General features: G+C 41.3%; 1 protein-coding gene across 1 annotated transcript in view; it reads right to left on the bottom strand.

Moving 5' to 3' along the window:
* Window positions 1-21568, bottom strand: part of LOC134576766 (phospholipase A2 inhibitor and Ly6/PLAUR domain-containing protein-like) — a 32110-nt gene extending 10542 nt beyond the window's left edge. The window contains exons 1-3 of the mRNA XM_063435472.1: window positions 21443-21568; window positions 2193-2309; window positions 827-985 (exon numbers count right to left, since the gene is read on the bottom strand). Of these exons, the coding sequence (XP_063291542.1) occupies window positions 827-985; window positions 2193-2309; window positions 21443-21491 (325 nt within the window). The 5' untranslated portion in view covers window positions 21492-21568. The remainder of the gene's footprint in view (window positions 1-826; window positions 986-2192; window positions 2310-21442) is intronic.
* Window positions 21569-27025: the final 5457 nt, after the last annotated feature.

Here is a 27025-nt window from a genome sequence, read left to right as displayed (position 1 = left end):
GACAGATGTACAGAGAGAGGGGATGAGAAAAACTATGTAATGTATAAATTATATGTTAACATTTTTAACATATAACCTTATGAGATGCTTCTCTTTTTGTTTTTCTCACCCCCCTCTCTCTGTACATCTGTGTGTGTGTGATATTTTATATCTTTGTATAGTGTTTTGTATATATTGCTGGTCATTAGAACTCCGTAGAAATTCAGAGGATATCTACAGCAGTAGTTAGCTAATAAACCATTGGAAAGTGAAATGTAGTTCTGTATTGCTGTCGTGTAGTCTTTGTGACTTAGAGGATCTTGCATAAAGTCTAGGAGATTTATTTCATACAGGTTAGATACTGGGCATAAACCTTTAGTCATGTTAAACATGTATAGAGTTTTGAGATACCAAATATTAAATAATTAGATTAATGTTATTTAAAAGTTACTAAAATGCTCCTCTAATGAAAAGTGCAAATTTTAGCCCGGACACAAAGTAAAGGTAAGTTTGACAATAGTAGATAAATCTAAAAGGTCAAACATTTTGTTCATCCCCCACCCCCCAATTATTAGAACGTAGCATAAAAGTTGTCCTGCCTACGTTGCTCTAAAGTTTGGGAGTAAAGCCTGTAAACATCAATCTACCTATAGAGGTATAAGTAGACCGAGAGACTGAAAAAGGCAATAGCAGAGACATATATTTCTTTTGATGGTGAAAACCAGAGATGGAACAAAGAGGGCAGAAGCGTGGCTTTATGGGCTAAATGTGGTTTTCTATAGCTTTTATAAGTGGTCCATAACATCATGCTAATTAGTATGTTTGCCCTTTCTCCCAAAATACATACCTTTGGGTTGGCTAGGGGTACAATTGTCACCCTGGCAGCAGCTGGTAAAAATTTCTTCAAACATAATCTGGGTGGTGACATTCCTTGTGGGCTGCGCACATTCCTCCGAGTACCCACATCCCCTTACTAAGGAGTTTACGGTGATTCCATATTTTAGAACTAAAAAAAAAAAAAAAAAAAAATTAAACTTGTCTTGAGAGGAATTGTTGTGTACCTTATTGGATTCATTTTTCCAGCAAATATTTATTAAAAAAAAAATGTTTTTATTTACAGACTTAATGAATACTCTGTATCGTTTACATGGTAGTTGACATGATCATCAGTTAATGTATTGATTATCAACTTAAACACAACCTTGTACTTAAAGCTTAATGTAGTGGTTTTGGTGTTTATAGACTGTCCCTGCATGATTTTTAATGTAAACATTGCCATTTCAAAGAAAAATTCAAGTTTACATTGGTGCCTAGTAACACTTCTCGTGGCAGACGGCCACTAGAGGTGCTTCCTACTGCAGCACTGTTGCTCAGCATCTCCATGCTCTGCTGCACGTTCCCCATAGAGATGCATTTATTTAATGTGTCTCTATGAGGAAGTGCTGATTGGTGTAGCACAGCGTTTTGGCGCACAATAGCCTTCCAATGCTTTTCTGTCATCAACATTGATGATCCCAACCATTGAGGTGGAGATAGGCGCAGCTATCTGCAGAGAGACCTATGCAGTGTGGGAGCAAATGTGAGTAAAATCACCTTTTTTAATGAGATCACGGGAGGAGGGGGCAATAAACATAAAAAAGGCACTTCAGAAATATAATGTCAGGAATACGTTTGCATTCCTAATACTATAGTTTACCTTTTAATAAAATTTGATTAAAGAAGGTTACTTAAACCACTTGAGAATGAAATAAAAATATTGTTGCTTTATGAACTGTTTTGTTCTATTTTATCTTTGTTAACAATTCTATAAGTGTGGTTCTTCCATGAGTCTCTTGTCCAAAATTGTGCCATAGTCCAGTTAAATTCCAACTAGCATATATGAGATTGCTTACAATCAACAGGGATTCATTTCAGGAGTCTGACTGGGCAAGGTGACAGCTTCCTTAACCCCTTAAGGACCAAACCCCTGGAATAAAAGGGAATCATGACATGTCACACATGTCATGTGTCCTTAAGGGGTTAAAGAGCTCTCAAAAAGGTCAGTGAGATACAATTTCAGAAATGTAGATTTTAAAAAGTATTTTCATAACTATTTTAATATGTTTTTTTCTATTTTTAGCTAAACATTTTTGTTTAATGATTGCGTCGATAGCTTACTTGTTTTCAGAACATAGTAAATCTGTCACCCTTAGAACTCTATCTATTCAACATACGTTTGGTCTTTGTGTAGATTGATGAACAGCTGTCAGAGTATGATGGGCAGATGATTGTAGATCCATTGCAAGTATCACCACTTGTGTTGGTACAGCTTATACAGGAAAAGGAATGTCCTACAACAGAATAATAGAATGATTTTACCAGGCATAATTAGCAAGATATTTACACTTAAATCCTGTGTGAGCCATTTTCAAGAGGTAGTCTTCAAAGTTATAGGATGGCAAGGTTAGTCATCACTGTTCTAGCCATATAAAGTGTCCAAGATATTTATTTAAAATAATTGGTAGCGTGTAAATACTACAGGTTATTTTTTTCTCAATATTATCTGCTTCAGTATTTATTCTAGAATGTCTATCTATGTATCAATCTAATGTACATTTTACAAGAGGTATATTTTTGAAGATAATATATATATATATATATATATATATATATATATATATATAAAAAACAAGGGGTTGGTTGCACTCACCGGAACATGCTTAAATTAGGTGCTGCTGGGGGCTAATACATACAGTAAAAAATGAAAATCCAGCGCACTCCCTATCTACTAAACAGCAACTTTGGTGTTGATTTTGTAAGTTTTATTAAAAACACCTAATCTAGGCAACAAATAATGGGGATTTAGTTACATAATATGATCATACATTGCATAAGCCTGCCACAACGTCAATGTACCCCGTCTTTGGCAGGTCCTACTGTAACTGCCAACTGTCTGCTAAATGAGCTACTCACTTGGGGAACCCCTCTATATCTTGTACCTCCTCGGGACAACTACCACGCAGACATTTGTTGCCGAAAATGGCTGAGAAACCTGTGGTAGCTGCTGCATCCATCCAAATGCCAGGGGAGTGTATAGATACCTGTGGGAGAAACATGCTTCTCCCGTTCCGGTTCGAGAGAAACATGTCATCATGGAAAGTGGGTAGTAGGATTAAGATTCTGGAGATGAATGCTCTACCCTGTGTGATGATTCTCATTGCGAAGTTTAGTAAGCCTAACAGAGATTGTAATTCTTTCCGGTTACATGAACCGGTATGTCTGTAATCATTGATGTCGTGAAGGATGCTCATGATTTTTCCCTAAAGGAAGACTGGCTTCCATGACCACCAAATTTAGTCGTATCCTTAAGAAATTAATAACGGTGTTGGGACCCTCTGTTTTCTTAGGTGAGACCAGTACCCCTAGCGAATTGAAAACCTGACTGCTTTAACAAAACTACATGAGGAGGAGGAATTGCTTTCAATGAATAAGAAATTGTCTAGATAATGGATGACGGTATGGTACCTACACGTATTCAGGAGGCGCCAACACAGGGTTTTTGCAAAAGTGTCAAAAATTCTTGGGCTTCTCTTCGACCCGAACGTGAGCCTAGTGAAAAAACAATATAGGCCTCTCCATTTGATGCCATGCAAGTGCCGCAATGATGGATGTATGGGTAATAATTTAAAGGTATTGAAAATGTTGGTTTTGCTAAGCCATGCCCCAGTGCCAGCCGCCATGATAGCATCTATGGCATTGTCAATTGTGGTGTATTGCAGTGAGAACTCCTCTGAAGGTATCAGTGAGTTAAGGCTTGGGACTACCAAGGAGTGTGGTGTCGAGAGATGTATATAATCAGTCTCTGCTTAGCCGAATTTTTCCCAGTGACCAGGCCAATAGGATTAGTCCTTAGGTTGGAAAAAAGCAGCACTTTGAGAGGCCCTAATATAAACGCCTGATCCAGTTCTTGTTGTAATAACACCTCTACTGACTCGATGTTAGTCATAGCTGACTGTAGGTTATTACACTCCAAAATTCCAGCTGGCAAGTGAATAAGGCCCGTGTGGTAACCCTGAGTGAAAACGATTATCAAAAACTCAACCAGGTGCTGTGAACGGTGAGTGGATAGCAGATGAGACAGAACACCAACATTAACTGAGGTCAAATAAATATTTGTATGCATTTTATTTTGGCACATGGCTTTCGCATAAGCCCCGAAACAGTGAGAGCAAACATGCAACAGATTACAGGCACTATAACCACATGAAACATCATTAAAATGTTTGCACATTTGTGACTTACCTAGGGATACAATTGGTGGCCCAGTTTATCCTTGCCCTGCTTCTCGACCCCAGTAGTACCTGGGATGGCCGTGTTAGAGGTGGGGTCAGGTGAAATGGGACAGAAGTTAGCCGAATGTGCGGTTGATGCGCAAATTGCACAAGCTGGGGTTCTTAGCCCAGCTAAGTGTCTAAGGAATAGCTCTGTGGGTGTCCAGTTGGCTCTAATCTGACCTGACATTGTACTGGGCCAGAGCTGCAGTAGCAGCGGCTTGAGAGGCACTGTCTAAGCGTTGGCGCGAGGAGTTTCGTGGCCACCAAAACATTGTGGTGGAGTGTTGACCTCTCAGTGACTGTTAAACAGAAGATATACAGGGCATGACAAGTGAGGCCCTAACTTTGATTTGGCTGGTGGGTGTATTACCTCCTATGTAGATGATGAGAGTTGGCTTCGCAGGACCACTGAGACTAAGGCAAAGAGTGCCCGAATCGAATTACCTAATGGCCACCTAATTACCTATCAGCCAGTAAACCTAATCGTTAAATAGGCTAATGGAGCAGGAGTCTTGTACCTGGTGTTCTTGAAGGATCCCAACAATATATATATATTGTTATGCAGAAGGAACAAGCGGATATGACGTATAATACCATAAGCTACCCACCTATAAATTAGGTTGAGGCTTTAAACGAGCCAAGTGTATCTCTAACAGGTACCTTGTAATCTGCAAAACATAACATAAGATATGAGACCGTGGATTGACGAGAGCCAAAGCAGATACCATCCTTTGGGACCTGGTTGCAACAAATCATCCGGTTAGGCATGATGCCCCCTGATTACGATAGTAACGGTGTAATGGACCGCAACCAAAACATTATATATATATATATATATTTGTGGTCAAGGCATAAAGCCGTAGAGTTAGTAACTTAAAACAATAAGATATGAAAAGTCAGTTGTGGTGTGCCATAACTGACGATGTAGTAGGCCTGAAATAAAAGAGGGCCTACCTCAAGAATTGATTTAAAGGAGGAGAGGTGGGTTGGACAAATCTCAAGACCTGAGCCGGTAGCAGGTGAAGGGCTGGAGCTCCTTAAGAAGGGGACCCAAGCCCCTCCCACAACTTCAGGCCCTGCCTTCCATTTGTGGTCAAGGCATAAAGCCGTAGAGTTAATAACTTAAAACAATAAGATATGAAAAGTCAGTTGTGGTGTGCCATAACTGACGATGTAGTAGGCCTGAAATAAAAGAGGGCAAAAAGATGAAACCAGTTTATTCAGCCTACAATACTTTATAAGATTATCACACAATCATATTCTTGTATGCTAGGCGTACTTCCTGAACTGGCTGGGGGATGTATCGTGTATAAGCTGTGGACTTCCAGCGGCCCATGATCTTAATGATATGTGCAGGGATATTCTTTCTTGAAGCGGTAGTCGCGGCTCCTATGCAAAAGGAATGACCAGAATATTTGGCCGGGTTTAGCCCCAAACGTACTAACAATGTTCTTACGTAAAGCATGAACTTACTGATGGTCAGTGTTTTACCGTACAAGGCTAGTAGTGGTTGATGTGGTGTCATTGGTATGGATGGAAGGTACTGGTCGAAGACTACCACGGGACACCATTTATTGTCAGTAGGGTAGCAGGGTATAGTGACCGTCTGTCCCTTCATACTAGTTTTCGTATGGTGTAGGAGCAGTGAATAGTGGTCGTGTGTTTTGACTAGGTCAGCTCTTGAGAGGAAGTTTGGGGTGTTATAATTAGTAGTGGTAAATTATTTTGGCCGAAGGAACCCATAGAATGCCAAGTATATGGCTGTTTTGATGACCTGATTTGTGCGAGTCTCAAACGGTGAAGTGTCTAAAAGATTTGATAGTGACTGGAATAGAATGTCATGTATGGGTAATGGGTAATCTGGAAGGTGTAGGTGCCGGGGTGGAGTCCTTGATACCCTTCAGTACAGACTTTACTTGATAAGAGGAGAGGAACTGTTGTTTATCAGGCCATGTAGTGAGGATGTGGTGTTGAATACCCGTGATGTATAATTTAATAGTGTTAAAGGATAGTTTTAAGTGAAGGTGGCAAAAAGAAATAAACGCAATCATAGTACTCATGGCAAATTTGTCAGCAATTTTGTGTTCCATCACAAATTTATTAAACAACAGAAAAGCCCTATCATAAACCTTTTTAGTGTTTACAGAAAGTCCTAATTGTGAGAGATGATATCCGTGAGCGAGTAATCTGTTTAGTCCAATATCATCTCCTGCCACTGTGGTACTGGATTGGGTATTAAGGCCGCTGTGGGTAGAGCCGCCCGGAACTCCTGAAAACGAGATCGGGATAAATGGTCAGCGGCAACATTTAGAATCTCAGGAACATGTACGCAATTCGGGAAAAAACTGGATTTCGCCGCTTGCCATGTGAGGTTCCTAACAAACCACATGATGGTCAGGGAAGCGGAATATGGCATGTTGCCATGTTGTCAGAGAAGCACCGCACCGACTTCCCTGACCAGATAGCTCCCCATTTCACCGCTGCTGCAACAATGGGATAAAGTTCAAACAAAGCAGACGTTTCCTTGAACTCTGGTATCTCCGCAATTTCCTTTGGCCAGTTGCCCCACATCCATTCATTGCCAAAAATTGCAGTGAAACTGGAAGTGGCTGCAGCATCTGTCCAAATAGAGACAGACTCATCCGATAACACTGGTATGAACAAGCTCTTCCCATTCCAGTGTTGTAAAAACTCCCTCCACATGCGTAAGTCAGCGGTGGCATGCACATCTAACCTTATACGGGAGGAGTCGGTCTGAAACCTAGGGAATAGACTGAGTAGTCGGGATATAAAAGCCCGTCCTTGAGGAATAATTTTCATTGCAAAATTAAGAGAACCTAACAGGGATTGCAACTCTTTTTTGCTGCAGGACTGTTCGGTTAAGTAAAAGTCAATGGCAGCCAGTATGCGATCAATCTTTTCCCTGGGGAGGCTAGCCTGCATGTGTACTGAATCCAGCACAACCCCCTGGAAATTGATGACCGTGTCGGGACCTTCTGTCTTAGCCGGTGAAATCGGGACTCCTAGCTGTGTAAAAAGCCGTGTTGTAGCCTGGAGGCTACTGGGAGGTAAGAGGTTGCTTTCTATGAAAAGAAAGTCATCCAGATAATGAATAATGGTGGGGCATCTACAGGTGTTAAGTAATATCCATGGCGTGGAGTTTGCCCCGCTGTGACAATAACCAGAAAAAGACAGAATGGGAGTGACAGGTGAGGCCCTCTCTATGCAACCGTGCGAGGCGGCTAACTATGATTTGGCCCGAGGGGATGTCGTACCTCCGTTTGAGGATGGGTGTTGGCCTCGTGGGACCACTAACGTAAGGCGTAGAAGGCCAAGAAGAACGTACCTAGAGGCTCCTATGCTTCAGTGCCAGTGTATAACTAGCTTATGAAAATAGACGGGGAAGGGATTCGTGTGGAATCGAGGCAAAGGGACGTACCTGTTTGAGCTGAGTATTTAGCCGGGTAAGGTAATATAGGTGAACTGTAGGTCCTACAAGATTAAATAGTGAGTTTACAATTAAAATAAATTTAATAACTATTAAGTGGGTTATCGATATGTACCTTAAACTCCCTCCTGTACCCAAGATACCTACCAGGTAGATATATCCCAAATTGGAACCTGGAACCAAACCCCAAAAGGTTGCGTGGATGGCCTAGCCTATAAATGTAGAAGTAACACGTAAGAATACCGGTTATGCAAAACCTCACGTGGCTAGTTGAAACATGAAATTGACATGTGAAACTGTACGAGTTGTAAGAATTTAATGTGTCACATAACAATAAAAAAAAAATGCCTCATCTTGATTACTTGTGGTATGTAGAACACGGAATGCCTTATGCCAGACCTGCAAGTAATTTGGCTGAATGCAAGTGTAGAGTCATTATAGCTGCTATATATATAAAAAAAATGATATATATGTAACACACCATGTTAATTCCCCAACAAACGTAATAATATAGAATGACCACAAGGGGCCGATATAACACAGCTAAAGTGCACAGAGAAATAACTAATGCAGTTTAAATGAATGAATAATGAGTGTCTTGTCTCAAATAATCCCAATTTATATAGCCAGTTTATAAGTACGTAACAATAGCGCAATGAATTAAACAAAATCCTGAATTGAAACGGATTTGCCCAGCGTATGTGCAAGAATTCCCGCCAAAATATTCGAAAATGTGACGTAACGGAAAGCCCCGTAATTGGATAGTGGTATCCCAAGATGACGTGGCTCGACCGCGACCGCCGCCCGACGGCAGCCGTGACTTACGGTTTGCTGAAAAACGACACCAGCCGCCGGTTGCTTATGACGATAAGCCGAAATGCGGGGACGCCGGGGAGACCGGAAATATCTTGCAAGATGAAACGGAGCAACAGGACCAGGTAAGTGAATCCTCGGTGTTCAGCTTGTGGCAGAGGGGATTTGCACGGACCGGAAGTTCGGTTATGCAAATCTCAAGACCTGAGCCGGTAGCAGGTGAAGGGCTGGAGCTCCTTAAGAAGGGGACCCAAGCCCCTCCCACAACGTCAGGCCCTGCCTTCCATATATATATATATATATATATATATATATATATATATATAGGGAAAGTAACATAGAATACAAATATAACACTGAAAATAATTAAGGAACCAACTATTAACAGCCCCTGCTGGGAAGTAAAGTAGCATTCCTTAAACTACCTTAAAGGGACACTATAGTCACCTGAACAACTTTAGCTTAATGAAGCAGTTTTGGTGTATAGAACATGCCCCTGCATCCTCACTGCTCAATCCTCTGCCATTTAGGAGTTAAATCCCTTTGTTTATGAACCCTAGTCACACCTCCCTGCATGTGACTTGCACAGCCTTCCATAAACACTTCCTGTAAAGAGAGTCCTATTTAGGCTTTCTTTATTGCAAGTTCTGTTTAATTAAGATTTTCTTATCCCCTGCTATGTTAATAGCTTGCTAGACCCTGCAAGAGCCTCCTGTATGTGATTAAAGTTCAATTTAGAGATTGAAATACAATTATTTTAGGTAAATTACATCTGTTTGAAAGTGAAACCAGTTTTTGTTTTTTTTCATGCAGGCTCTGTCAATCATAGCCAGGGGAGGTGTGGCTAGGGCTGCATAAACAGAAACAAAGTGATTTAACTCCTATATGACAGTGAATTGAGCAGTGAAATTGCAGGGGAATGATCTATACACTAAAACTGCTTTATTTAGCTAAAGTAATTTAGGTGACTATAGTGTTCCTTTAAACTTGCCATCTAAAAGAAAATAGCCTTAGGGAATATTATCTAACAGCCAATTATAAATAACATGTTCCCTTATTTAACATACCAGTGTCTCTATACCCCTTGAATAGTAAGCACATAGATACCCAATGCCATATTAGTTGGCGACCACTAGAGGGCCACAAGCCAAACTGCCCAAACCTTTTGTGTGGACCGGGAACCATGGCAACGTGTTGAGAGTAATCTGTCATGCGTTTGTGAGAAAAGGTGCAAACCTATTTGAATCGTGTTAACCTAGGCGAGATTTGAGTCTCAAAAAGAACCAAACCCCCCCAGAACCCTCTACAATAATAATAAGTGAAGGACATGAACGTTCTATATGGCAATAGAGCCTTCACGTCCATCTACCCACCATGACATGTGCGTCTGCAGCCGTTCGACTAACGACCCATTTGTATGAAATGAGCCGAACAGGGGAGGCAGCGTTAGATGGTAGGAACCAGGAGACCACCGCGCAGAACGTTGAAAATGAATGAAACAGGGGAAAGAAAATATTCAAACCATGAGGATGCCAATGGTGGGTGCTGGCGCGACTGGACTAACATAATTTTTTTAATGACAAGCTTTCGAGAGAGCCTTTCTCAAGTCTAAAGCATTTCTGAGCAAGATGACACATATAATTCAAAGGTGAGTTGTGATACAGAGGTTAAAGCATCATGAGTGCAGATAAGACACAGGTTTAATAGAAAATAGGCACCATTCTTGCAGAGAGTCGTAAATATCTTGTGTGAAGATCACAGAGTGAGGGGGGAGAGAGAAAAAAAACAAGCAAACAGTGCAGAAGATGGTGTTAGAAGGGTGGAGTGAAAAAATAAATAAATAATTACTTATATTAAGAATGCATGATTTCACTTCCAAGAGTTACAGGATATGCATGAAGGCCTATATCCAGCATGCACAGACCCACACTCACACACATGTGCATATACATATACACAAGTAGTGTATATGTACAAGTATACACAAGTACATACACACTATACACAAGTACATACAACAATATGCATATAAATACAACCAAATGCTCAAATATATGTACATGCACACCTACACATACAGCCACACACAAACACCAATACATGTACCTATATATATACATATACCATATATATATATACATATAAATGTGAATAGGTGTATGTGTATGTGTACACAACAAGAGTTGGGGTGAGGAAAAAAGTGTGGATGAAAACCCCTTCCACTTGAAGTAAGTGGTTTGTTAATACATTGCTACACAAATACACACACCAGTCAATCCATAAGACTTGCTTTTCCTACAGAAATCTCCCTTTAACTGTGGGAGTTGTGTTGCAAAGCTGTTGTATACAGCAGACACATATTTCAAGGAATCCAAGTAGAAAGTGAAATTATGAGTCAAAAATGTGGTTCTTTGATCAGTTCATTTGCATACACCTACCCAGAATCCCTTGCAGTAGTGAGAGTACTGTTAAAGGGAGATTTATGTGGGAAAATCAAGTCTTATGGCTTGACTGGTGTGTGTATTTGTGTAGCAATGTATTGAATATATCTATCTATCTATCGCTATATCTATCTATCTATAGATAGATATATATATATATATATATATATATATATATATATATATATATATCTATAGATAGATAGATAGATCATTCTAGCATTCCCTCAATATGTAATGTTAAATACTTGTGTTTTTCTATGTACTCAATTATTTTTCAATAAGTATATTTTACAATAATGTATATCTGTTTGTTTTCTTAGTTGTTACTTACTTTACAATGTGTAAATCTCTACAAGTTAAATGTGCCCATAATAGGATTGAAGAAAACCTGTCATAATAAATTTGTATTTTGTTATTAATAAGCCCAGATATAGTCTCTACTCTGAATTCAATCTCTGAACAATCCCAACATGCAAAACTAGGTTAGTCAAAGAAATCAGTCTAGTAGAATAACTCAGGTCCTTAGAGGTGGTTTGATGCACAATGGCAGAAACAGAATAGATGAGGACATATCTAGCTCAATGGATTGTAGAGGGTCAAAAATACAAGTGGGCGAATACAGATATCAACAAACCTAAAGTCAATAACCAAGAGAACCATAAATGTAAGAAATGCATTCTCAGGTAGCTGGAGACCACAACAGGGCACAGGTCTAGGTTTCATTAGGAGAAGATAAGGGTCAATCGGCCCTTATCATTAGAGTGGTGTCAGAACTTATGCAAATACTGTTGTGGAAATACTGCATCATTTTGAACATAATAGAGATTTAAGATGGGCTGATCCACGTTAATCCTAATGCCAAAATGACACATGGCATCATATTGTGTTCTTTCCTAGATGGAGCCCGTAACACAACCAATATCATAGAATAAAACAGGATGTCTTATGGAATTTTCTGGTCAAAGTCTTTGAACATGCAAAAAACTGTGTTTAAGGATATCAGTATAGCGAACAAACATCAACAAGCACCTTTCATTACTTTGTGTAACATCAGAGAATAAAAATGTACATTATGTTACTAGGAAATTTACGATCAAAAGTAATTTCACTAAATATTACTTTACCATCCTAGACTTCACTTTTCTAATCTAGGGATTAATTCCCCACTGTCTCTGACCTAACTAGTACCATCTAAGAATTTAACTTTATTGTATAAAACACAATAATGCAAATAAACTAATATTGTATTTTATGCATTAAAGTGGAAATTACTTACATGCTGTTTTGTGGATGTGGCTGATGAGGGTCTGGCTCACTGTTTCTAGGGGAATTGCAGAAAAAGGATTATTAAGTGGATTAAGTGGATGCAATTTTTTTAATATTTTTTTTTATTTTGTTTTATTTATTTACACATTGTTCATTGTTTCCATAATTGAAACAAATGTATTTCACCCAAGACACTGATTTGACTTGAGTCAGGAAACAAGAGAAAAACATGTAGACAATATTGAAAGAAATAATGCATTGGAAAACCATTATGGAAACCATACCAAAACAGTTCAGATTAGTTTTGTTAATAGGCAGGTTAAATATTAAACACTCTATGCCACTGTTTATTGTTCACAACTTCACACCTAGAATATTTACTCATGTTGCCTGATAGATTACACAATCTGTTTACAATTTTGGGTGTCGAATGCTGTAACATATCTTATCACTGAAGACTTACCTTTCCAAACATTTCTGTTTCTTAAGACAATCCAGAGTGGGTAGATTTAATTTATTAAATGTGTTAAACTGTAGTTTGATGTTATAATTTATGGTTTTACTTGTCAAACATTTAGCCATTTCACTTCAGAAAAAAAAATCTGAAATTTTATTAAAGACACGGAGGCTCCTATTATTGCATATCTCTTTCTTTATTTCCTCAGCAGCAAAGATAGAGGAATATAAATATTATCAAAAATGAAAGAAAAAACTGTACAGGCATAACGAGTAGCCAATCACATAACAGAGGAAGTAGCTATATAAGTCCTGTGTCTCCCACAATCCCCCTCTTTCTTTGCTGCTTCCTCAGACAGCTAAGTATTTTACTTGAGCTCTCCTACTCATTGCATTTTGTTTACTTGTGATTCATGTTTTGCTTATGCTTTGTTTCATTATTGTCGTTATTATTTATTGTTGATTACTATCTAGTACCTACATCGTTGGTGTATTTGGGGGTTTCCCCTAGGGGCTTTGCCCGCCGCCGCGGGCTGTTTTCCCCTCCTACCGCCCCTGTTGCCGCTTCTCGGCGCTATCTCAGCCGCGTGGCCCTTTCTCTGTGAACGCGACTGAGTGTGCTCGTTTTCCCCTCTCGCGGGCTGCCCACGCGGGTAGGTGCACGCGCCCCTTCCCCCGCCTGGAGCCGGTCCACGGGCACACCCTGACACGTGCGGCGGCCATTTTGGGTGATCATTCGTTTCACCCTGCTGTGCCGTGCGGTCGGTCCCTTTGCTACGGGTCCCCTTGCTACACCAACGATCAGGTTTAGCCTTTTTTCTGTTCTGCTGGGTTAATCAACCCATTTCTAGTATTCAGTTTGCTTCTCTTACCTCATTATGCAGGATAGCAAGGATGGGCCTACTGTCCCCTCCGGGGATTTTCCATTAGATAATCCTGAGGGCGCTATGGCCTCTCAGGAGCTCCAGGCCTTGTTGGAAGCTACTATGGCTTCCTCCCTTGAAAAGGCTATTGCCTCCGCTATGGGGACTGTCTCATCCTCTTTTGCCCAGTCACTTCAGTCTGTGCTCTTGCCTTCTATGGCTGCCCCTAACCCCCCGGGTGTGGGGTCCCCTTCCCCTGCCCTAACTGTGCCGGGTGCCCGTAAGGCGAAGGCAAAGGCTAGACATATCGGGTCCCACTCCTCGATGCAGGCTTTGCCTGTCATGATTGACACGCCTCTGGCGGTCGCAGATAGCGCGCATCCCACGCGCACAAGAGCCCCTGGCCGGGCTAAAAAGGCTAGATTGTGGAAACGGGCTAGAGCCCTGGATGATGGGTCGGATACCGACCGGAGTGTGGACAATGATTCCGATGTTATGGAATATGACTCCTATGGGGAGGACGAGTCTGGCGTGGATCAACCCCTTACGGGTGTAACCCCTTCTGGGTCCTCTGCCGTTCCCCGTAGAAAAGTGCCAGACCCCGCTGGGGATAATGAACAAGGGCTTTTAGACCCACAGGGGAACCCCCTGTTTGACCCGGACGACCTGCGTCACCCGCGGTCTGCCGAATGGGTCCCTCCGGACCATATCGCCCAGTATGTGGCTAAGAGGATCCGCACGCCTCTGTCAAAGGAGGGCCGCAATAAATTGCGTGCCGAATGCCCACGACCTTCCCTCCCTGGCGCTGCCTGTAAGACCCCTGACGTGGACCCTCAAATTGCCCAATTCCTTAATAAATCTGGGTGGAAGCCTAAAAAGGGTCTTGATCACTCACTGAAAGGGTGCCAGGATAAAATTCTGGATACGCTGGGCCCCCTGTCTAAGCTGTACGAGCTCCTTGAGGCAGCCCGTAATGGCGACTCGGTTCTAGATATGGATGTGGCCATCGGGTGGGTCCAGCGAGCTATATGCCTTGTGGGAAATGCCAACACGGCTATGTCTTCCGAGAGACGCAAGGCTATTCTTTTGAAAATAGACCCTAAGCTGGCTGCTATGACCGTAGCTGAACCTGACTCAGCCGATGAGGGGATGTTGTTCGGCACATCCTTTGTGAAGGACATGGGGTCCTATGTAAAAACCTTTACGGCTATTGACAAGGCGCAAGCTAATATGAAGCGCGTCTTCGCGCCCAAGGTTTTCGGTGGGGCCGGGCGTAGCAGGAACCGTCCTCCCGGCCGTGGTTTCCGAGGCTCATTCCGTGCCAACAGAGGTTCCTTTTTCCCCTCTCGAGGGTTCCAAGACCCGAAAACGCCTCCTTTCTTCCCGGCTAGAGGGAGATCGTGGGGCTCTAGATACCCCCGTGGTGGGTCGTCGGGCAGACGCCCTTATGGTGAGTACCCCTTCTTCCCTTCTCGATCAGGTTCGGGTGGCGGGGAGGCTAGCCTTATTTTACCCAAGGTGGGCAGTTATTACCTCAGATGCTTGGGTTCTGCAATGCGTAAAGGGTTACCAACTAGATTTTGTTTCCCTGCCTGTCCAAACGTATACCCCCAGGGAATTGTCCCTCCCACAGGAGCAGGACGCGATGATCTCTGCGGAAGTCGCGGAGATGTTCTCAAAGGGCGCCATCGAGGAATTGCCGTTCGCCACTCCAGGCTTTACGAGCAATCTCTTCCTTGTACCCAAGAAAGGGGGCGGTGTCCGCCCAGTGATAAACCTTCGCCCTCCTACGCTACCAACATTTCCAGATGGAAGGCATCCATTGTCTCAGAGACCTTCTGAGACAGTCGGATTGGATGGCCAAATTGGACCTGAAGGATGCGTACTTCACGGTTCCAATAGCGATAGAATCCAGGGACTACTTGCACTTCACCTGGCACGGACGGCGTTGGCGTTTTACATGCCTTCCGTTCGGCCTCTCCTCGGCTCCTTGGTGTTTCACCAAGGTTATGAAGCCGGTGGTGTCGTTCCTCCGTACCCGAGGGGTTCGACTAATTATTTACCTGGACGACATCCTAATCATGTCCCAGTCGTTGGAATGCCTGAAGTTGCATTTAAATTGGACGATCAACCTCTTACAGAACCTAGGTTTGCTGGTAAACTGGGACAAGTCGGTCCTGACACCCGCCCAGTCTATGGAGTTTTTGGGGTTCCAGGTGGATTCCGTACGGCAGTTCCTGTACTTGCCAGAATCCAAGATAAAAGCCATCCAGAAGGAGCTCCGTCGAGCTCTTCGCGCTTCGGACTTGTCAGTCCGGCAGTTGGCGAGGATCATCGGCCTGCTGGCCTCCTCCATTCAGGCTATATTCCCAGGCCCCTTACATTACCGGGCTCTCCAGCGGCTCAAGGGGTCACACCTACGTTCGGGTCGATCGTACGAATCCCGACTTTGTCTGGACGAGGAGTCCAGAGACGAGCTGGTATGGTGGTTGGCACACATGGAAGCCTGGAACGGAAAAGCAATTTTCGGTTCCGTTCCGGACGTGGTCATAGAATCAGATGCCAGCTTGCACGGCTGGGGGGCTCGTTGTGGCGACATTTCCACGGGGGGCAGATGGTCCGACGCAGAGAAGTCGTTACACATCAACTGCCTAGAACTTCTGGCGGGGGCCTTTGCGATTCGCAGCCTTACCCCTGGAAGGGCGAACTGTTGTGTTCTCCTCAAATTGGACAACGTATCGGCAGTCCGATACATAAATCACTTGGGCGGAACCAAGTCCAAAATGTTGGCTCTGCTGGCGAAGGACTTTTGGCAATTCTGCCTTCTAAACAACGTTTCGGTGACGGCGGAACATATTCCGGGTCTGGACAATTCAGGTGCGGATTGGAACTCCAGACATTTGAGAGACTCGGGAGACTGGCGTTTGCACGCCTCGGTCTTCCAAAGCTTAAACAGGCTGTGGGGTCGGTTCGAGATGGACCTGTTCGCATCTCGGCTGAACACTCAGTTGCCGAAGTTCTACAGTTGGAGACCGGACCCGGCGGCAGTGGCGACGGATGCCTTTCTTCAAGAATGGCCTCCAGGCCACCTGTATGCCTTTCCCCCATTCAACATGATCGCTCGTACGATCTCGAAGCTGGTTCGTCACGACTGTTGTCTGGCCCTGATCACCCCTCTGTGGAGATCACGTCCGTGGTTCCCTCGTTTGATGGAGTTGTCCATAGACTTCCCTCGTCTGTTACCGAACTTCCAGGACCTTCTTCTGGATCCGGATGGGAACTCGCACGAATTGGTGCTCCAGCACCAGTTGCCCCTAGTAGCATGGTTCCTTTCAGGGGACGCTGGCTTGTCCCTGACGTTCCACAGTCGACTCTCTTGCTACTCGATAACGCCTGGGCTCCGGGCACGCGATCAGCTTACCGAGCTGCATGGAAGTCTTGGTCTGATTGGTGCATGGAACGGGCAGTGGATCCCATATCTGCCCCTCTCCATTTGATCCTGGGGTTTCTTACAGCCCTGTTCGACTCAGGCAAGGCGTACAGGACTATCAATGTTTTTCGATCGGCCATATCGGCCGGTCATGGTGGTTTGGAAGGTGTACCCATCGGCAAACATCCTTTTGTATGCCGTCTTCTCAAGGGTATTCGCTTCGTCCGTCCGCCTAGGTCGCGGTTTTCGACATTTTGGGACGTCAACATTGTGTTGCGGTTCCTGTCGGATTGGTACCCTAACCAGGACTTGACTCTTAAACAACTATCCTCCAAGATGGTTATGCTGTTTTGCCTGGTCTCTTGTAAGAGAGTCTCCGATGTTAGGGCTCTTGACTGGGGTGCCTTTGAGTTTACGCCGGATGGCGTTACTTTCACCATATCTAGGAGAACTAAGTCGGCGTCCAAATCCTTCGTATATCCTAGATTCCCGTTGTGTCCGGCGCTCTGCCCGGTGGATTGTTTGAAGGCCTATCTAGAGGCTACACGTACGGTGCGCTCATCTGAACGCCATCCCCTATTCATTTCGTTTAAGGCTCCTCATCGCCCAGTATCGACTCCGACGCTGGCGCGTTGGATTCGTTGGCTTTTATCCCTAGCGGGTATAGACACGTCTGTCTTTACGCCTCATTCTGTAAGGGGTGCTATGGCTTCGAAGGCATCCACTGTTGGTTGCCGCCTGGAGGACATCATGCGCGCAGCGGACTGGTCCCGGGAGTCGACCTTCAGAGACTTCTATTTCAGACCAATTGAACACGTCGCATCTCAGGTGATAGCACAGCTTTGAACTTGCATAATAGGAGCCTCCGTGTCTTTAATAAAATTTTCAGATTTTACTAGTAACATGACGTAAAGTCATGATTTTATTAAAGACACGGAGGCGAGTATTATTCCCTCCCACCCTCCCGGTGTGGATTTGGGATTGGAGATGCTTCGATGCAATACAAGTACGTGGGCAATTGGGTCTGTTTTGAGTTCATGTTTTTGTACTGTGTAGTTTTATCATGCTTAGATGATTTGACAGTTTTATATTGATTTCTAATCATGTATATATTCTATTTCAGAATCATGTTTCATGTAGATCCCTCACGTTTATGTTTGGTAAGTCTACAGTTTTGAGTTTGGAAATTACCATATTTTTCTATCTTTTTTAGCTTGAAGTTCTCGTTTTGTTTCCCGTTTCCTGTTTGGATCAAGTGGGACATCGTTTATCTTACCTGGTCTTCGGTTGCGCAAGAAAGAGGGGGATTGTGGGAGACACAGGACTTATATAGCTACTTCCTCTGTTATGTGATTGGCTACTCGTTATGCCTGTACAGTTTTTTCTTTCATTTTTGATAATATTTATATTCCTCTATCTTTGCTGCTGAGGAAATAAAGAAAGAGATATGCAATAATACTCGCCTCCGTGTCTTTAATAAAATCATGACTTTACGTCATGTTACTAGTAAAATCTGGGAATTATCTGTAAAAACAGTTAATATTTTGTCAATCTGCAATGTTCTTTCAGGCTTATCTTAAAAGAGTCAGCCAATGCCACTGTTTACTGTTACTAGAGCAATGTTAACTTTTTCAATGTTAACCAGTTTGCACCAGTTTTTGCACCTGACTGAAGCCATTTAAATGCATACATATAGAGACACTTTATAGTACATTTTGAATAAATGCATTAATATGCTTCAATACATTAAATATACTCCCATTGTAATGACCTTCTTAAAGAGTAAATGACCAGGCTTCAATACTTCTTTTTTTCTGGTTTTCTACAACCAGGAATTCTCTCAGCCAATCAGGATTCATGATCATGATAAAAAAAAAAAATATTTTCCTTTGGCCCTTGTGAGACCACATTCCATAAGTGTTTCATATTTACAGTATCTATTTAAATGTGTGAAACACTTAAATGGTTCTATTTGTCCTCTTAGAACTAGTTTATATTTCCCTTAAAACTTGTGCAGCTTAATCACTTGAGTAAGAAAGAAAATGTTTATGGTGTTTATGAAACAATTTCAGCTGCTGTTTACCTATAGGATTTTCATTACTACCTCTTGAAAGTGGTAGATGAAAGGATCCATCTAGTTATTCTATATTATATTATTATCTGTATTATTACTTTTAATTGTCTGCTATATGGCGTTCGGTTCAGTTCGGCACTTCCGAAATTCGAGACTTCGGCAAATTTGGTACTTTGGCAATTCAGAACTTCGCCAATTCGGAACTTCAGTAATTTGGACCCTAACCCTACTCCTAATCCTAACCTCTAACCATAACCCTAAACCCTAACCCTAAACCCTAACCCACTTCAGAACTTCTGCAATTTGGAACTTCAGCAATTTGGTTTGGTTCGGCAATTCAGCAATTTGTAAATTCAGCAATTTGAATTTCATACATTCGTAAGCATCTGAATGTCCGAATTGCATGAAATACGTCCAAATTTACATTTGGAACGAAACAAATTGCATATGTCTATATATCACCTCAACAACAGATCTATGAAGATGACGCTCTGGAAAATAATGCTATAATGTCAGAATTTAACAAAAAAAATAATTCATAATATTATATATATTTTTTTGTACTTTCTTAACCAGCCTTTGTCTTTTGTCTAACATTTTTATAAAATTCCCTAGAGTATCTGGATATAGTATGCAGTAGACTGTAGATTTTCTTCTGTTGTACTATAATTAGATCAGACCCTCAAGAAAAAAGAAGGCATATGTTGATAACAAAAAAGAACATGTATGTAAAATTAACAATCTTGGAGGATGGGATATATACATGTTCTGATCAAGATAATAAGTACATTGTATAAAAACTGTGAAATTGATCAACTGACCAATGGGTGCTGAGAGCTTGAATGAGCTCAAGATAAAATTAAATACCCTCAGAACGTCTTAAATTTAGATAATCATCTTAAAGCCCAGGAAATGCAGCAATCACATGAGTAATTTTTGGTCAGAGTGGAGGTCACGATAATGTAGTCCTATGGCACACTCTCCTGCTCTGTCCCATCCCAGAGTTCACGAAGTAAGAGGAGGTACGACATGGTGATTATCTTTTATGCCTGGCTACTACTGCATCACTTTATCTAAACAATTCTAAACACTATGGATTAATTACTATGAAAGTACAGCGCACAATGTCAAATTATAGACAATAACACAAATAACTTTCTAGGACATATAATGGAAATGTAAAACTTAAAAGTAAAAAGTTAACTTGAGGATGTTAATATAAAACCTACCACATCACAAAAAAAAACTTATATAGGAAATTGAATAAATTAATACAAAATACTAATGGGAAAAAAATGAATAATAATAATACCATAAATAAAACTGAGATTATCAGGACTCTCAAGGAAAATGTTATCACCCATTTCTTGTGCATCATAGTCATAGGAGCCAATCATAATAATAACAAAAAATGTAAAAAAAATAAATTAAAATATTTCAAACACAATTAAAATCACCCTTGAATAGCAAATCCGTGTCCATGTCCAAGATCCGCTTCCTATTAAGTCTATAGGAGAATTACTGAGTATGCTTTTTCAAGATATCACAGATACAGACATATTGAGTTAACACACACACTGCACCCCCACACTGTCACCCTCCTACACACTTCCCCCTCACTGTCACCTGATGCCATCTTTTCCACCAGATCAAAAAGAAATGTGATTCATCAGGTCAGACAACCTTCTTCTATTGCTCCATGGTCCAGTTCTGATGCACACATCCCCATTGAAGGCACTTTTGGTGGTGGACAGTGGTCTTTATGGGCATGCTAATCGGTCTGTGGCTAAGCAGCTACGTATGGAGTAACTTGCGATGCACTGTATATTCGTACACTTTTCCATCATGGCTATCATTATGTTTTTCAGCAATTTGAGCTACAGTAGCTCTTCTTTGAGATCGGACCAGACCATGTGCATCAATGAGCCTTAGGCACCCATGACCTTTATGCCGGTTCACTGGTTGTACTTCCTTACAACATGTTTGGTAGGTACTAACCACTGCATAGCATGAACACCCCACAAGACCTGCAGTTTTTAAATTGCTCTGCCCCAGTCATCAAGACATCATTATTTAGCCCTTGTCAAAGTCACTCAGATCTTTTCACTTGCTTATTTTTCCTGCATCCAACACATGAAATTCAAGAACTGTTCACTTGCTGCCTATATATATCCCACCCCTTGACAGGTGCCATAGTAACTATATAATCAGTGTTATTCACTTCACCTGTCAGCGGTGTTGATGTTGTAGTTGATCAGTGTATTAGCTGTATGGTCTCTAAATTAAATAATAACCAGGAATGCATTTCAGTCTTAAGACTGTTGAGATGATAGTAAAAACAGTGAATTATTCATACCTGCTGATATTACTGACAGGATGCAAATCAGGCCGAATAAGAACTGCATTGCCGTAGAACAGATCGATGCTGGTCCAGTAAAATAAAGCAGAAATCCAGTTAAAATAGATGTTACATGCCTTAGTTGTAAGGTGTAGCCAAAATATTTCATAGTCAAAGAAAAAAAGTGGGTTGGAACGAACTGTAGGAAATTAGTGATAGCCAATGCAAAAGCACTTATAAGATAACATTGGCGATATCTTGTGGATGTGTAAATATTGCAGTCAGTGACTAATAACTAATATTTCCAGTGACACATAATACGGAACAGAATATGATATGCCGCTACGGAAACAAACTGACATTATAATAGTTGGAAAGATCAACTTGATTAGTAAAACACTAGAGAGAGAGACTGCAGTGTTAAGTTGGACAAAGTAAGAAAGGGAGAGTTTAAAGAAAATTCATCATGGAGAAAAGTGTCAGCTTTGTAGTGAATTGCCTGCCATGTGTCTTATCCACATACAGAAATACATAAAGTGTGTGAGGGCTCTTTTACAAAAATACTGATCATTACAATAAAAATAAATGTTATTTTGATATATATCAAATATATAAACTCATATGTAATCTTAGTTTCTATTCTACAGTTTCACAGTTCATACATGTACATATGTTAACATATTGTCTGCAGAATAAAGGGAGGGAGGCCTCTCCTCTTCGTTATGGGTGGTTCTCAGGTTCACAAAATGATTTAATAAATGGTAAAACGCCTGTTTCTCTGCACAAAGCATTTGGGAAGCAAATGATAGGCAAAACATCTCACCTCCACTTATGGTAGGATCTCTGCATCTCTCCTGGTAAAAAAAAAAAAAAAAGGATTTTGGGGACCCAATTGTTTTATTTATTTATAATTAATTAGTGGAACGTTTCATAATTCATCAGTGACCCTTTTCGAATAATAATTTGTCAGACACAACATTTAAAGTTAGATCTTTACCCAAGATTATTTTCCATTATTATAGATATGTTAAGGCATATCTCTCTCTAATAGTCAGATATAAATAATGGGAATGACCCTCACACATTGTCTTTAGTTCTATACGTATGTATGTTTTGCTATTGTTTCTATTTTTGATTTTATTTTCCTTTTTGTGTTTCTGTTTTGTTTCATTAATTGTATTGGGTCATCTGTGATCTAAGTTATTCCCCTTTGCTTCACTGATTAGAATTGCAATTTGCTTTACATGACTCCTTTAGGGCTGCTAATAGCTTCTGTCTGGCTACTGATACCTGACATTAATAACTTTGTTGGCCAAATGGATGAGAAGCAGGATGGGTTTTGATTGAGAAAGATCATTGTTAAGTGAATAGATGCGTTTTTATAGTCGAGGGTGAGTGACTGACTAGGATGGTTGACTAGCAGGAAGAGAGGCTGGACTGGAGGATAGCATAGGGAAAGTCATTGCACCTCCCTTCTAGATACTTACTAAGCCACTCTCCTACAAAGTTACCTTCTGCATTTTCATCTTAAAACTGTTGAGATGATAGTAAAAACAGGGAATTATTCATACCTTCTGATATTACTGACAGGATGCAAAACAGGCCAAATAAGAATACGAGAAGGTAACCTTGTGGGAGAGAGGCTTAGTAAGTATCTAGAATGGAGGCGCAATGACTACATGGGCAACTAGAAGTAAAGCTGCATGTGTAATGGGGTAACTAAGAGAGGATGGTTGACTGTGCTAGTATCTTGGAGGAAGAGTGTGTGAGTGGTTAAATATACAGAAAGATGGATTTGTCTTCTGTAGGTAAACAGCTTGGTGCTTTACCAACCAGGAGATAATATGATTTGATTTGAAGATAGAAAATCAGTGTTGTTGATTAGGACAACTAGAAAAGAGATTAAAGAACACTGTACTGCTTATAACGCCAGGAGAACCCTCGCTCAGTTTCCGGGTAATTTTGCCAAGGAAACCTGGTCCTATCGGGCTCCTGGTCACCTTTAAGACTGGCAGTGATGTGCATCTGGCTTTTGCAGAGCTGCTGGTTATTCAGTGGCTGAGAGTGTTAGTTGACCACTCTCATGAGACCACTTTCATACATATATACATACAATATATACATATGTATACATATGTACACATATGTATACACACAGAACTGACATTAGCCAGCCCTCGCCTCTAATTCCAAACTGGCTACTGATGTCTTAATGATGCTACTGGACGTGGAGTTACACCCCCGGCATCAGAGGGGTAAGTCTTTGTTTGTGCAGTGTTTCATAGCGATACACTGCACATACAGACTCCAGGAACCATGACCACTTGAAATCACTGAAGTGGCCACGGTGGTTGGAGTGACCCTTTAATGAAAGGCAGTGTTGTGACATCTTTAGTTACTGAAGCACTGTGCTGTTGGTTTATTTGCTGAGAAAGTGAGATATTCAAATTAATGTAGAGGTTTTCCACATGTACTTGCTTGACATATGTCATTTTTGTGACTGTGTGGCTTTCAATTTGCCACTCTGCCTTCCAAAGACCCATCAGCACTCTAATATTCTAACTAGAGTAGCAAAACTTTTCAACATCTGCTTGACATGCAAGTCGTGTGGCAGCTTATTAGGAGAGTTATTCTCCACAAGTCTCTTTCTATGGCTATGTTGTCTCAATGGATCTGTGTCCCTGGCCCGGGTGAACTGTTTTATAATCTCCATAATGAAGGCAGCATTTCTCTGGGAATCAGCAGTTCTGTATTTAATGTTTTTTGAGAGCATTCCCCATGTCATCTTAATGATATCAGCAAACAGGTAAAAATGTACAAGAAATTTCGCATTTGTAAGAAAGAACTAAATGTTGCACAAGGCTCATACATCTGCATAGTTTATTTTTTGTGGTAACATGTCACTACAAAAGTATGCAATAAAGGCACAGCGCATTATGATTCTCTCCTGAAAGGTAAATATTGCTGAAATGGTAAACACTGTAATTATTTATTAATAAATCTCCAACATGAATACTCTGAAATTGGTGTCACGAGTTGCATTTTAACTAAAATAAAACAGCATTTACTAGATTTAATTATTTTTGAAAAGTTAAATGAAGTCCATGAAGCTAACCTGTGGTTCTTAGTAAAGAGTATTTTAAAACTCAAAGTATAAACTGTAGCTGAAATTAAATCTGGACACAAAGAAAATGTTGCATACCATAAATTAGAGTTTCACAATATCTGTCTGCCTGAATGTCTGCCTGCCTCCTTCCCGTTCATCTACACTTCTGTGCGTGTGTCCTTCTGTCTCTCTGGTCTCACACTGGCAGGATAATGTAATAATATACAGGTTTGTAGAAATAATTCTCCCCATTCAGCAAATCCATATATTTGCAAATGTGTAACTTATTTTACTCTATTTAACATGAAGATCATATGAAGGATGCTCCCTGCCTCCAGTATTCCTACAGATAGCAGGGAGTTCCTGCTTAAGAGCTCCCATTAGCTCACCTGAGCTAAGCACTGCAGTGCAAGGATCCTATATAAGAACTCAAACCATTCTAAAAGAGTTTGACTGCGTATAATGGGGGGGGGGGGGGGGGGCGCCAGGGCAGTTTTGGCACCATAACTACTATAGCACACTGGTGCATTTCATTAAGGACTGGCTCAAAGTGAAAAATCTACTATGGGAATTAAATATATATATATATTGATCCTTTATTCTATATTAAGACAGAATGCAAAGCAAAAAGCACGTGGTGTAAAAGAAAAAACAACTATACACTTTTTTGTGCAATTGCCCTGAATCATTGACATAGAATATATAGAACTTTTTCTAATTAGTGTGAAGCAACTACTTTTCAGAAATAAGAACAAACAACTGTGATAAAGTGAAGGCAGATAGGCCTATAACATTTAGCCCCAGGGGGAGTATGTGTAGTTTGTGTTGTAGGCAAGACAAACCAACGTTTAGTTATGGGCCCCTGGGGTGGAGCATTTGGAGAGCAGGGTGAGCCAATGCTCCACTCCTCAGTTTATACACAACTGGGAGAAATAAGGTCCAGGCCAGAGTTTTTTGGAACTGTCTCCAACCCACTGCTCAGCTGCAGATAATCAGCTGTAGCAGTGGGAATGAACCCCTCCCTACTAGGCAGGTTAATGGGGATTGCTGGCTTCCTCCCTGTAAGCAGGTAGGAGAGACACTGTTCTCTCCTGTGAGAGAGTTAAGGCTGGCTTGGACAACTGGGAGTGCAGAAAGGAAAGCAGTTAAGGCTGGCTTAGAGCACTGGGAGTGCAGAAAGGAAAGCAGCAGGCTAGCTGAGAGCACTGGAGTGCAGAAAAGAGAGCAGAGTGTTGATAGCTAATAATGTTGGTGCAACCCAACGATATGTTTTTGTTAGTTTAACCCTGATAGAGAGGGATTTTAAAAGTGAGTCAGTGCTCAGACGAGCTAGGTTTTTGATTAAAGGGGAAACCTGTTATATTTATGTTTTAGTTGTGGGCTGTGTGGACTTGCCAATAAAATTGCCTGGATTATATGAAAACCAAAGGACTGTGCCTGTTGTTTACCCTAGAGGACCGTGCTATCCAAACAAGGATCACACAACGTATATGTATATATAGTATATAAATAGATTGGAAGAAATACGAGACAAGCGGGATATAATAGAAACATTTATATAATCTCCTCAGGATATATCCTCAGGTCCTTAAGGGTCACAAAATGATTTAAATAATGTTAAAACCCCTATTCCTTTGCACAAATGTATGGAAAGAAAATGATAGGCAAAACATCTCACCTCCACTAACGTTAGGACCGCTGCATCTCTCCTAGTTAAAAGGGATTTTGGGGAGCTCATTGTTTTATTTATGTATTATTTATAATTAAGAAGTCAAAGTTTACTCAATGATGACGTATAGGGGGCGGACCGGAAATCGCATATGTTCGCCCAACGCGAACACGCTATTGTTTCCAGCTAAAGTAGTAGAGGTTAACACAGTGAATGAGTTTAAGCATGCGTCTGATATTCATAAGGCTATCCTAGCTAAGATAAGGCCAGGGACTAATGAAAGTATTTAGAAAATTGGGCAGACTAGATGGGCCAAACTGTTCTTATCTTCCATTACATTCTGTGTTCCTATGGGGGCTGCGAGTGCCTTAGGAACTTGGAATTTTGGTCTAACCAACTGGAGACAATTTGACCAAGACCTGGCGAATGGTGCCTGAGGCTTAATCACAACATAACCACTATTACAATTATTTATATAGCGCCAACATATTCTGCAGTGCTGTACAATAGGTAAACAAAACAAACACTAAGTTCTAATTAAACTTGATTGACATACTGGAATGGTATGTGAAGAGGGCTTTTCACCAAACTCGGTTACAATCTAAAATATCATCTAGAATTACTACAAGAACAGGTCGCAGTTTTGGTTCCCCTTGGTTCCCTATCAACATCATTTACCAGACTTTAAGACCCAAATGTATTGCTTTGTGTGGGATATCTCACTGGATACCAGTGTATATTTAACCCCTTAAGGACCAAACTTCTGGAATAAAAGGGAATCATGACATGTCACACATGTCATGTGTCCTTAAGGGGTTAAAGAAGT

The sequence above is a fragment of the Pelobates fuscus genome, chromosome 11 (assembly GCF_036172605.1).
Source record: "Pelobates fuscus isolate aPelFus1 chromosome 11, aPelFus1.pri, whole genome shotgun sequence".
NCBI classification, from domain to species: domain Eukaryota; kingdom Metazoa; phylum Chordata; class Amphibia; order Anura; family Pelobatidae; genus Pelobates; species Pelobates fuscus.
Note: the sequence above shows the minus strand (reverse complement) of the source record. Positions and strands in the feature narration are given on the sequence as shown.